The sequence below is a fragment of the Phoca vitulina genome, unplaced genomic scaffold, assembly GCF_004348235.1.
Source record: "Phoca vitulina isolate PV1807 unplaced genomic scaffold, GSC_HSeal_1.0 scaffold22, whole genome shotgun sequence".
Taxonomy (NCBI): domain Eukaryota; kingdom Metazoa; phylum Chordata; class Mammalia; order Carnivora; family Phocidae; genus Phoca; species Phoca vitulina.
Window position 1 is genome coordinate 36,247,170 of NW_022589725.1, and position 13,123 is coordinate 36,260,292.

The 13,123-nt window shown below is 46.3% G+C and overlaps 1 protein-coding gene and 1 pseudogene across 1 annotated transcript in view; one reads left to right on the top strand and one right to left on the bottom strand.

The window, feature by feature from the left end:
- ACSS1 (acyl-CoA synthetase short chain family member 1) overlaps positions 1-13,123 on the bottom strand; it is a 59,881-nt gene that overhangs the window by 5,149 nt on the left and 41,609 nt on the right. Inside the window, exons 8-13 of the mRNA XM_032419331.1 lie at positions 9,116-9,208; positions 7,813-7,925; positions 7,284-7,410; positions 6,409-6,536; positions 6,236-6,299; positions 3,380-3,498 (exon numbers count right to left, since the gene is read on the bottom strand). Of these exons, the coding sequence (XP_032275222.1) occupies positions 3,380-3,498; positions 6,236-6,299; positions 6,409-6,536; positions 7,284-7,410; positions 7,813-7,925; positions 9,116-9,208 (644 nt within the window). The remainder of the gene's footprint in view (positions 1-3,379; positions 3,499-6,235; positions 6,300-6,408; positions 6,537-7,283; positions 7,411-7,812; positions 7,926-9,115; positions 9,209-13,123) is intronic.
- On the top strand, positions 11-590 carry LOC116641564 (annotated as a pseudogene).

The window sequence follows — 13,123 nt, forward strand, 5'->3', positions numbered from 1 at the left end:
AATAGAAAAGGAAGGACAACTTCCAAATTAATTCTATGGGGCGAGCATTACCATGATACCAAAACCAGAGAAAGACTCCACTAACCTTATTGTCCTACATCTTAGCCAGGCTGCGGGGGTGACCGCTGTCCTCTGAGCTTCACCATGCCGCCCAAGGACAACAAGAAGAAAGATGCTGGAAAGTCAGCCAAAAACGATAAAGACCCAGTGAACAAATCCAGGAGTAAGGCCAGAAAGAAGGGTCCAAAGGCAAAGTTTGGGACAAGCTCAGTAACCTGGTCTTGTTTGACAAAGTGACATATGACAAGCTCTGTAAGGAAGTTCCCAACTATAAGCTTATGACTCCAGGTGTTGTCTCTGGGAGACTAAAGATTCGAGGTTCCCTGGCCAGGGCAGTCCTTCAGGAGCTCCTTAGTAAAGGACTCATTAAAAACTGGTTTCAAAGCACAGAGCTCAAGTAATTTACACCAGAAACACCAAGGGTGGAGATGCCCCTGCTGCTGGTAGAACACATGAACAGATCCCACCAACTGTACATTTGGGAAAATAAAACTTTATTAAATCCAAAAAGAAAAAAAGACTCCACTAAAAAAGAGAACTAAAGGCCAATATCCCTGATGAACACAGATGCAAAAATTCTCAATAAAATACTAGCAAACAATACATTTAAAAAATCATTCACCACAATCAAGTGGGATTTATTCCTGGGTTGCAAGGGTGGTACAATATTTGCAGATCAATGTGATATACCATATTAATAAAGAAAGGATAAAAACCATATGATTTCAATAGGTGCAGAAAAAGCATCTGACAAAGTACAGTACATTCATGATAAAAAACCCTCAACAAAGTAGATTTAGAGGGAACATACCTCAACATTATAAAGACCATAAACAAAAAACTCACAGCTAATATCATCCTCAATGGGGAAAACTGAGAGCTTTTCTTCTACAGTCAAGAACAAGACAGGGATGTCCATTCTCACCAGTGTTATTTAAGATAGTACCAGAAGTCCTAAGCATAGCAATCAAACAAAAAGAAGTAAAAGGCATCCAAATCAGCAAGGAAGAAGTAATATTTTCACTATTTGCAGATGACATGATACTCTGTGTAAAAAACCAAAGACTCCAACAAAAAACTGCTAGAACTGATACACAAATTCAGTAAAGTCACAGGATACAAAATTAACATGCAGAAATCTGTTGCATTTCTAGACACCATAATGAAGCAGCAGAAAGAGAAAATAAGGAATCAATCCCATTTACAATTACACCAAAAACAGTAAGATACCTAGGAATAAAGCTAACCAAAGAGGTAAAAGATCTGTACCGTAAAAACTATAAAACACTGATGAAAGAAACTGAAGATGACACAAAGAAATGTAAAGACATTCCATGCTCACGGATTGGAAGAACAAATATTGTTAAAATGTCTATACTACCCAAGCACTACACATTTAATGCAATTCCTATCAAATACCAATGGCATTTTTCACAAGAACTAGAACAAACAATTCTAAAATTTGTATGGGAACACAAAAGACCCCCAAATATCCAAAGAAACCTTGAAAAAGAAAAGCAAAGCTGGAAGCATCACAATTCCAGGCTTCAAGTTATATTATAAAGCTGTAGTGATCAAAACAGCATGGTACTGGCACAAAAATAAACACATAGATGATTGGAACAGAACTGAAAACCCAGAAATGACCCACAACTATATGGTCAATTAATCTTCGACAGAGCAGGAAAGAATATCCAATGGGAAAAAGACAATCTCTGCAACAAATGAAATTGGACCACTTTCTTACACTAGACACAAAAATAAATTCAAAATGGATTAAAGACCTAAATGTGAGACCTGAGACCATAAAAATCCACGACGAGAACACAGAGTGTAGCCTCTTTGACATCAGCCATAGAACTTCTTTCTAGATAGGTCTCCTGAGGCAAGGGGAACAAAAGCAAAAATAAACTACTGGGTCTTCATCAAAATAAAAAGCTTCTGCACAGTGAAGGAAACAATCAACAAAACTAAAAGGCAACCTACAGAATGAGAGAAGATGTTTTGCAAATGACATATCTGATAAAGGGTTAGTATCCAAAATCTATAAAGAGCTTATCAAACTCAACACCCAAAAAACAATCCAACTAAAAACTGGGCAGAAGACATGAATAGACATTTTTGCAAAGAAGACAATACAGATGGCCAGCAGAAACATGAAAAGATGCTCAACATCACTCATCATCAGGGAAATACAAATCAACACTACAATGAGGTATCACCTGACACCTGTCAGAATGGCTAAACTCAACAACACAGAAAACAACAGATGTTCGCAAGGATGTGGAGAAAGGGGAACCCTCTTACACTGTTGGTGGGAATGCAAACTGGTGCAGCCACTCTAGAAAACTGTACGAAGGTTCCTCAAAAGTTAAAAATAGAACTACCCTCTGATCCAGCAGTCACACTACTAGGTATTTACCCAAAGAATCCAAAAACACTAATTCAAAGGGGTACATGCACTCCGATGTTTATAGCAGCATTATCTACAATAGCCAAATTATGGAAGGAGCCCAAGTGTCCACTGACTGATGAATGAATAAAGATGTGGTGTGTATATAGATGTGTGTGTGTGTGTGTGTGTGTCCACTGGAGTATTACCCAGCCATAAAAAAAGAATGAAATCTTACCACTGACAATGACATGGATGGAGCCAGAGAGTACAGTGCTAAGCAAAATAAGTCAGTCAGAGAAAGACAAATACCATATGATTTCACTCATATATGGAATTTAAGAAACAAAATATATGAGCAAAAGGGGAAAGAGAGAGAGAGATGCAAACCAAGAAACAGACTCTTAATTACAGAGAACAAACTAATGGTTACTAGAGGGGAGGTGGGGAAGGGATGGGTTAAGTAGGTGATGGAGATTAAGGAGTGCCCTGGTTATGATGAGCACCAGGTGATGTATAGAAGGGTTGAATCACTCCATTGTACATCTAAAACTAATATTACACTGTATGTTAACTAACTGGAATTTAAATAAAAACTTTTAAAAAATAAGTAAAATCTCTAAATTTTCTTCACCGCCCAGCCCTGCTCCTATAACTGGCCTCCACATGCCAAAGTAAGAGAGCACCTAATCCTGCCCAGCATGATCCTCTGAGTTGTGAAAACGTTTGCTGTGAGGTCTTCTGGCCTCCCCCTCTCTCTGAGGATGCAGCAACTCACCTTCCCCACCTACATCCCAGGCAACCAAACAGCTAACATCCGTGTTGCTGCCGATGGAAGGGATCACTTTTGCTCATTACTTGTGGGAAGTAGAGAAGAAGGCTTACAACCAGCAGCGCTATCACACCTGAGGGCCAGGTGCCACTCACCAGAATCTGATCGGGCACGGCGTACTTGGCAATCTTGGTGGCCACTGCTGATCTGAGCTCCTTCACCACAGCATCTGTGTCACCTGTGTTGTCCTTCAACACGATGAAGGCAAATGCAGCTGAAAGGAGTCAAAGGTTTGGGGTGTGTTCAACCACGAATCATCTCCAAGGCAGAGCATTGTACACAGTTATCATATATCTTAAGGATCTTTAAATCATACATTGGTGACCTGTAGCAGCTGCTTCCTTTAGTTGCAGCCCTAAAGATGCATTTCCATTTCATCCAAAGTGGGAAGTGATTTTTTTTTCTCAAAGTGGAAGCGATTCTAACAGCTCCTATGAACATCCTAGCGAAGCCGACATGTATATGAGAGCTCCCTTTGGCTCTTGTGTTGACTGGATGGGGATGTCACCTTGGAGGCATGATTTAACCTCTCCTACCATCCTTGTACCTGTGAAGTAGCCCATAATGTGGGCTCAAAGGAGACGTACTGTCCACCCTTGTGACGTGGTGATGGGAACGTAACAGGTGACACTAATCTTGTAGGTACGTGTCCAACACAGTGGGCACTAGCCACAGTAGCTATTTAAATGTAAATGAAATTAAGGTTAACATGTAGTTCCTGGGTGGCATGAGCCCCCTGTAGCTTGTGGCTACTGTCCTGGACAGCACAGATGAAGAGCGAGCTCCGGCTTGGCTGGAAGCCCTGTTGGGCAGGGCTGGCCAACCAATATTTTAGCATAAACACTAAGTTTTGTTTGTCAATATCCTACCATGTTCCAGAAAGGATTAACAGTGGTTCCCACAGGTTTCTACATTTCTTTTCAATCCACCTGGGATAATCTTGCATGTGTGGGACACAGATCCAATTCCACTGTTTCTCCACATGAGCCATCCCAGCAGCCCTGCAGACAGTCTAGCTTCCCTCATGGACCTGCAGTGTCCCCTCGCATGCATGAAGTTCCTATATATGTTCGGCCTGTGTATACCTGCACCAATCCCACCCCATCTTAATTAATTCTCTTCATGGCACGTGCCGCCTAGCCTACTATGTAGTTTTGTCATTGCTTGTGTTTATTACTTATTGTCTGTCTCTCCCCTCTACTCCCTGATCCTCCAGCACGTAAGCTCTATGAAGCAAGGAGTTTTGTTCCTCGCCAAGTCTGGGTCCTAATCAGACCAGACCAGACCAGGGGCTCCCCTCAGTCAGACCACGTGCAAACCCAGGGAGTGGGAATACACAGATACCCAACAGCTTTTGCTGTTGCTCATGTGTTACCATCACACAGATGCTCAACTCTGTTAGAAATCAGAAAAACAGCTGTCCCTGGGTGGCTCAGTCATTAGCCATCTGCCTTCGGCTCAGGTCATGATCCCAGGGTCCTGGGATCGAGCCCCACATTGGGCTCCCTGCTCCGCGGGAAGCCTGCTTCTCCCTCTCCCACTCCCCCTCTTGTGTTCCCTCTCTCGCTGTCTCTCTGTCAAAAAATAAATTAAAAATCCTTAAAAAAAAAAAAAAAAGAAATCAGAAAAATGTCTATCACCATACCCATGATATGTACATTCCCCCCAGCTGCCTGACAGGCACTGAAAGGCCTACTGATCCCAGAGTTACTTGGGCTGCAGCTTCTGCTAACGGGGACACAAGCTGACCCAAGGCCTCTGAATTCACACGAGAGGACCTGACCCATCTCCATCCCCTTCCTATCCCTGACTACTCTCGTGCATTTTCCAGTCTCCTGCTAAGGAAGGGGCAGCAGCCTCATGGACACATGCTTCTCACGGCAACTGAAAATGCTTTTTCAAGTGTCTAAATAGGACGCCTCGGTGGCTCAGTTGGTTAAGCATCTGCCTTTGGCTCAGGCCATGGTCCCAGGGTCCTGGGATCGAGCCCTGCATCGGCTCCCTGCTCTGCGGGAAGCCTGCTCCTCCCCCTGCTTGTGCTCTCTCGCTCTGTATCTCTGACAAATAAATAAATAAAATCTTTAAAAAAAAGTGTTTAAATAAATGTTAAATTTTACAATGGGTTGATTTAGATAAGGTGTTTGAGTAAATAATGGAACCGTGGCACACAAATGTGACAGGAAGGCAGATGACACTGGGGCACGCGGAGACAGAGGATAGCCCTGACAGCAAGAGGCCAAGTGCCCTTCCCAGGCTGCTTGGCCGGGCAGTGGAGGATGGCCTGCCCAGCAGTGCAGCATACAGTCAGCGAGTGTGCAGGTCACACCAGGCCAAATGAGTATGGCCACCGTGCACTGGGCACTACAATACTCAGGGGACCCTGTCCCTTCCCAGACCCACCCACTTAGAAACTGGCAGACTTTGGAACAATGGGTGTCTTCAAATAAACTATTCTGATTATCATTCAGCATCTGCAGTGAGAACCACAGGTCAAATGCCTCCAAAAAGAATGCCAGAGCTGCACAAGGGCCCGCGCCAGGGCCTGTCGGGCAGCCCCTGTGGCGGCTGCGTGGGGCACTGTGACCGAGCACGTGCAAGGAGACGCTGTGAGCAGGATAGGGCATTTCGTGGGCACCCTCCACAACCAAGCTGCCACACGCACATGGACAGAGGAGGAAACTCCCAAGCTCAGCAGGGGCCAAACAGGTCCTGGCTGCTTGTGGATGTGTGTCCTTAAGGGGTGGCAGAGCTAGGGCATTTCAAAAATCTGACCCTTGTCTAACATACATGCTATCGAGTCTCCTCACCCAAAGCCTCCACATAGGACAGAAGAAAGCAACAGCTTGACCCACACAAAACCCCTACCACCCACTCCCGGAGTCCATTCCTGTTACAAAGTGCCACAATGTGCATGAGACCAGGAATGAGGAGCACCTTTTGTGGGCGCTCACCTTCTCCTTTGATGTCATGGGGATAGCCAATGACAGCGGTCTCTGGCACGGCGGGGTGGTTAGCCTGGGCAGAACACAAGACAAAACATGCAGATGAACCGCCTGAGTCAGCACACAAGTAAATCCAAGGCCTTGTGGACGTACCCCAGCAAAGGAGGCCCGACCATGCTCACCATCGCATCCTCGATCTCTGCGGTCCCCAGCCTGTGACCACTGATGTTGATGACGTCGTCCATCCGCCCTGTGATCTGGTAGTAGCCGCCCTCTGTCCGGTATGCCCCATCGCCGGTGAAGTAGTGGCCTGCACCACAGCGGGGGAATTCAGCACCAATACCTCCGCACCAGGACCTGGCGGGGCTCCCGTCCCTCCAGGAGGGACACAGCAAGACACACACCCTGACCTCACTCTACGGAAGAAATCTCTGAAGCCCCAGCCTGCTGACTTCCTGCCTACCCGTCCTCCTGCCAACCCCTCGCAGAGACACTTCTCTAGATGGTGCCATCTGGCTGTGCGCTAGAGAAAGGGCAACGGCTCCGAAACAGCAGAATTCTGACCACGTCACGACTGCAAACGTCTGGGGAGTAGATGGTATACAAAGAGCACATCTAAGCATCCCCCAAAGTGAGGCTCATTCACAAGCTTGAGATGAAGATGATGGGTTCCAATAGGCACACTGTGTATATCATCTTCCAACCCAATGACATAAAGCAAACCAGGAAAAAAAAAAAGTAAGCCAGAAGAAAACTCACAGCCAGCCATCATGCCAGTTTTCCAGAGTGGTTTCTTCACTCTTCCTTCCTAGTAGCCTAAGGCATGCACACCAAGGGCCAGGTGCTTCAGTCTCTGCTTGCAGCCCCACTTAAACCCCAGGGACTCTTCCCATTCTGAGCCCAGGAGGGTCAGGAAGGTGAGGGGGAGAGGGTAGGACTCCAACTCCAAAGTGTCACCACACTACACTCAGTCATCATTACCTTAAAAACATTTTCTGAGCCTATGCTTCCCAGTGTGTACAAAAACGCATGACACAATCCACTTTAGACAGCTCACCTGGGTAAGGCTTGAAGTAGGCCTCCATGAATCTCTGGTGGTCTCCATAGATGGTCCTGGCCATGCCCGGCCAGGCCTGGGACAGGCACAGAGCCCCGGAGACGTTATTGCCCTCCACGACATTTCCCTATGGACCCAGAGACACACGTGTGAGAGAACACACAGATTCTGCTTTAGAAGCAAAGAACTAATGTTCTTCTGAGAAATGACAGAGGGGGTTGCCAGAGAAATATGTGGAAAACAGAAATGTGAAAAATGACAAGCGTGCCCCAAAAGGAACTGCCTTTCTCCTCTGCAAGGAACCAGCCTAAGAGGGCTTCCCGGAGGACCCTGCGCTTACTCCATGCACGGATTTCAACTGTGTGTCCTTGAGGAGACGCTGCAGTGAACGCTCACCCTTCTGCCACCTACTAGAGCCGGGCCCATGTGATGTGAGACAGGGGCAGAGGAGGCCAGGAAGGTAGACAAGAGCGCCAGGAGCTCCGCAGGGCATGCGTGCAGGAAGGGGATGCCTCCACAAGGCCCTTACCTTCTCGTCCATGAGCACCGGGACAATGCCAAAAAAGGGCCGCATCGCCATGCCAGGGAGGATCTCTGCCCCTTCTTCTGAGGGCCGTGGCGCGATGCAGATGCCACCCGTTTCTGCAGGGAGAATAGGGAAGAAATGCAGGCTGGGCCCAGGGGCTACTGAGATGTTTATCTAGACATGCCATCAAAGGGTCCGTGATGGACACACAAGTGCTCTCCCAGGGTGGGAGATGGGTGTTTGTCCCTGCTTGGCCCCCAGTGACACAAAGATATCTTTCTGAGGCAAGACCAAACTTGGGTTCTGGTCCTCTCATCTGCAGAAACAAGATGTGGGCCCAAGACAGAGGGGTCAGTCCCAGGAGCTGGGGCACTCCACAGGGACAGGGGCTGCCTCCCCTCGTCCTTGGCTCTGTGGGACAGGACAGAGCCCACCCACTTGCACAGGAAAACAGAGGAAATGAATTGCTTCTGGGCCAGTGCCCCTCCCCCCCACAACAAACCCCAAACAATGAAAAGCAATGCCCACAATTCTGTTCTCAAGTATTTCTTTGGCACTTCTCTCTCTCAGCCTGCATGGAAATGCCTCAGGAGACTCAGTTGTAGAGAGTCTCCGTCCTGAGGCTTCCCAAATGGAGAACAGAGCTATTTGCAATGCCTCACTTTCTGGCTTCTTGAAGAATGAGACCCCAGCTGGCTACATTCATTACATCAGTGATGGTCTCTTGCCCTAACATCCTAATAAGTCAGATACCCCAGAGGAGAAAGGGCAAAGCAAAACAAAATGGCACAGAAAAAAAAAAAATGCCTTTCCCACTGAAATCTAAATTTAGTCTCTGGTCCCCTGCAGTGGGGCCCATCTGCATCAGTTGTACTTGTGTTGGGCACGTGGCCCCTACAGGGAAAATGAACATTTAGCTAAGCACCTACTACCTGTCAGGCCTTGGACAACATACAGCAGTTGCATCACCTCTCTCCATCCTCGTTGGGGCCTGTAGTGGAGTACCTCCACTTCACAAATAAGAACCCCAAGGCTCAGAGAAGTCATACACATCCCAAGTCTTCCAGCTGCAAGCCGGCAGCCCGGCTCGGCCTCTCACTCCAGACGCCGGGTTTTCCAGCCACCACGCGTGCCGAGGGGCTGAGGCCTCAGTGCTGTTGGATGGCAATCACAGAGCCTCACTCACACTTGAGCCTCCAAGACTCAGGCTCGGCCACAGGTTCCCATGTGCTATCGTGCACCGCGAGCGAGCCTGGTGCCAGGTTCCAAAGGCATGCCTGGACCCCTTCTCCTCGGGGACTCTCACCTGTCTGCCACCACGTGTCCACCAGCGTGCATCTGCTGTCCCCCACCACCTTGTGGAGCCACTCCCAAGCCTCGAGGTTGATCGGTTCTCCCACTGAAACCACACGCAAAAGGAAAAACAATATAATAGACCTCAAGAAACCTGAAACCAAAAAGGATAGGTTTCTACAGGGAAAACAGCTCTGTAATTTTCCTAAAGGACATAAGAGGAAACTTGAAAAAAACAGTGAGATTCATCACATTTATGGCTGCCAAAGAATATAAATTACAACAAGGCATTTTCACCATCAGGTCAAGAATTAAAAAGTTGGCACGAATGTGGGAGAGAAAACCTTAAATAGGCTTAACCAACTGAGCCTACCCGGTACCCCTCATTTAAAAAAATTTTTTTTTACTTTTTTTTTTCCAGTTTTGCTCAGTAGCTTTCTATTTTTTTATTATGTTCAATTAGCCAACATATAATACATCATTAGTTTTTGATGTAGTGTTCAACGATTCATTAGTTGCGTATAACACCCATACGTATAATTCCATGTATATGAACTGTCCAGAATAAGCAAATCGATACAGACAGAAAGCAGATTCGCAGCTACCTTAGAGCTGAAGTAGGGGTAGAGGGAAGTTGGAGGAGATGGGGAGTGATTGCTAATGGGTTCGGGGTTTCTTTTAGGAGTGCTGTAAACACTAAAAATGAGTAAGGGACAGGCAGGGCCAGGTAGGGAGAGATAGGTAGGGGGTTACATGATCAGGCTCACCAAAAATCCCAGAAATGCTGAGGCGTAAGGAACCCAGAAATAAGGGAACAGAACCAGACCATCTCGTTTGTCTTAAACATCAGAGATGAGATATTCAAAGGAGAGGTAATTATGGTGCTATCAGCAGTGATGTCCAGATTTCAGTTCCCTGGTCAGTTTTCTATAAAACACCGACCATAAAAGACCTCAGTGGCAACCCATTCGGGATCCCTCTCACTCTAGAGAGCTTTTTTCTTTCCTTCCTGTTCTCACTTTCACTTAATAAGCTTTCAACTTCACTTCAAAAAAAAAATAAAAAATAAAAGAATGTGGGAGAAAATGGCCAACAGACACATGAAAAAGTGTTCAATATCGCTCGGCATCAGGGAAATCCAAATCAAAACCTCAATGAGATACCACCTCACACCAGTCAGAATGGCTAAAATTAACAAGTCAGGAAATGACAGATGTTGGCGGGGATGCGGAGAAAGGGGAACCCTCCTACACTGTTGGTGGGAATGCAAGCTGGTGCAGCCACTCTGGAAAACAGTATGGAGGTTCCTCAAAAAGTTGAAAATAGAGCTACCATATGATCCAGCAATTGCACTACTGGGTATTTACCCCAAAGATACAAAAGTAGGGACCCGAAAGGCTACGTGCACCCCGATGTTTATAGCAGCAATGTCCACAATAGCCAAACTGTGGAAAGAGCCAAGATGTCCATCAACAGATGATTGGGTAAAGAAGATGTGGTATATATATACAATGGAATATTATGCAGCCATCAAAAGGAATAAGATCTTGCCATTTGCAACGACGTGGATGGAACTGGAGGGTATTATGCTGAGCGAAATAAGTCAAACAGAGAAAGACATGTATCATATGACCTCACTGATATGAGGAATTCTTAATCTCAGGAAACAAACTGAGGGTTGCTGGAGTGGGGGGTGGGGTGGGAGGGATGGGGTGACTGGGTGATGGACACTAGGGAGGGTATGTGTTCTGGTAAGCGCTGTGAATTGTGCAAGACTGTTGAATCTCAGATCTGTACCTCTGAAACAAATAATGCAATATATGTTAAGAAAGAAAAAAAGAAGAAGAATATAGCAGGAGGGGAAGAATGAAGGGGGGGAAATTGGAGGGGGAGAAGAACCATGAGAGACGATGGACTCTGAAAAACAAACTGAGGGTTCTAGAGGGGAGGGGGTTGGGAGGATGGGTTAGCCTGGTGATGGGTATTGAGGAGGGCACGTTCTGCATGGAGCACTGGGTGTTATGCACAAACAATGAATCATGGAACACTATATCTAAAACTAATGATGTAATGTATGGGGATTAACATAACAATAAAAAAAATTAAAAAAAAAAAAAAAAGAATGTGGGAGAAACAACACACTACAGAAGTGTAATTTGATATGCAACTGGGAGCAATGGATGTGTCTCTTAATATTTAGTGTGCATACACCTGATAGGACTACTCTGGAAACTGTTTGTGGTGGGATCTACTAAAGCTAAACCTGTTTCTCTTATTATCAAGAACATCACTCCTGGCGTATAACCTACAGATAAGAATGCATAGGTGCTCACATACGAGGATGACCACAGCAGTTAAAAACCAAAACTGCCATCAAGAGTGGGATGGAGAAATAAACTGTGGTACATCGACGTGATACACAGCATGAGAGCAAAAGCAAACCGCCGCCACGCTTGGCAGGGCTGGCCCTGCAGGTGCAAGTTCAACAACAAGCGTATCAATCCATGCTGAGAGCAGTCGAACGGTGGCTGGGGCTGGGGGTTACTGACGCGGAGGGGTTGTAAGGGAACCTTCTGGGGCCTGGAAATTTCTATGGCTTGATCTGGGTGGTGGTTTTAGATACATGTACACAGTTGGTGGTTGAAAAACATGGGGGTTAGGGGTGCGGGCGTCCCATGCCATCAAAAATCTGAGTATAGCTTCGACTCCTTAAAACTTTATTAACAGCCTGCTGTTGACCAGAAGCCTCACCGATAACATAAACAGTCAATGACCCCATATTTTGTATGTTGTATATATTATATACTGTATTCTTACAATAAAGTAAGCTAAAGATAATATATTGGGGCACCTGGGTGGCTCAGCCGTTCAGCTTCTGCCTTCGGCTAGAGTCATGATCCCAGGGTCCTGGGATCGAGCCCCACATCGGGCTCCCTGCTCAGGGGGAAGCCTGCTTCTCCCTCTCCCACTCCCCCTGCTTGTGTTCCCATTCTTGCTGTCTCTCTCTCTGTCAAATAAATAAAATCTTTTAAAAAAAAAGATAAGAGGGCACCTGGGTGGCTCAGTTGGTTGAGCGACTGCCTTCGGCTCAGGTCATGATCCTGGAGTCCCTGGATCGAGTCCCGCACCGGGCTTCCTGCTCAGCAGGGAGTCTGCTTCTCCCTCTGACCCTCCCCACTCTTATGTGCTCTCTCTCTCTCTCTCTCATTCTGTCTCAAATAAATAAACAAAATCTTAAAAAAAAAAGACCACAAATTTATAAAAAAAAAAAAGATAAGAAAATATTAAGAAAATCATAAAGAAAATACATTTACAGTCCTGTACTGCATTTATTGAAAAAAATCCATGTATAAGTAGGGCCCACGCAGTTCAAACCCATGTTGTTCAAAGGTCAACCGTATGTATATGTAACGACTGCTACGTACATACATATATATGTACACACACACAGACACACACAAATGTGCTTGTGCCCTAGGACTCTACAGCCCAACTTCTCAGTGTCTACCTACCATGACTTCAATTTTGTGCCCCCCCCCCCAAGATTTTGTATGTTGAAATCTTAACCCCCAAAGATGATAGTATTGGGAGGTAAGGCCTTTGGGAGGTCATGAAGCCCTCAGGAAGGGATTAGTGCTCTTATAAAACAGACCCCACAGAGCTCCCTGCTCCCTTCAACCATGTGAGGACCCAGGGAAAAGGCACCATCTATGAACCCAGGAAGAGGGCCCTCACCAGAAGACAATCGTGCTAGCACCTTGAACTTGGGACTTCCCAGCCCCCACAATGGTGAGAAATAAATTCGTGTTGTTTATAAGCCACCCAGTCAGTGGTGCAGCCCCAATGGCTAAGCTACTACCCTAATGAACCAGCCATACAAGACTGGCCCTCAGCCAGAATTGGCCAGCTTAGCCATACTGCTGCTGAAACAGTGAAATACCCTCATGCTGGTTGCCTCTTGCTCAGAACCACCCACGATGCAGCAACAAGCCAAGGCCTGACCTGGCCAGGGGCTCCCACG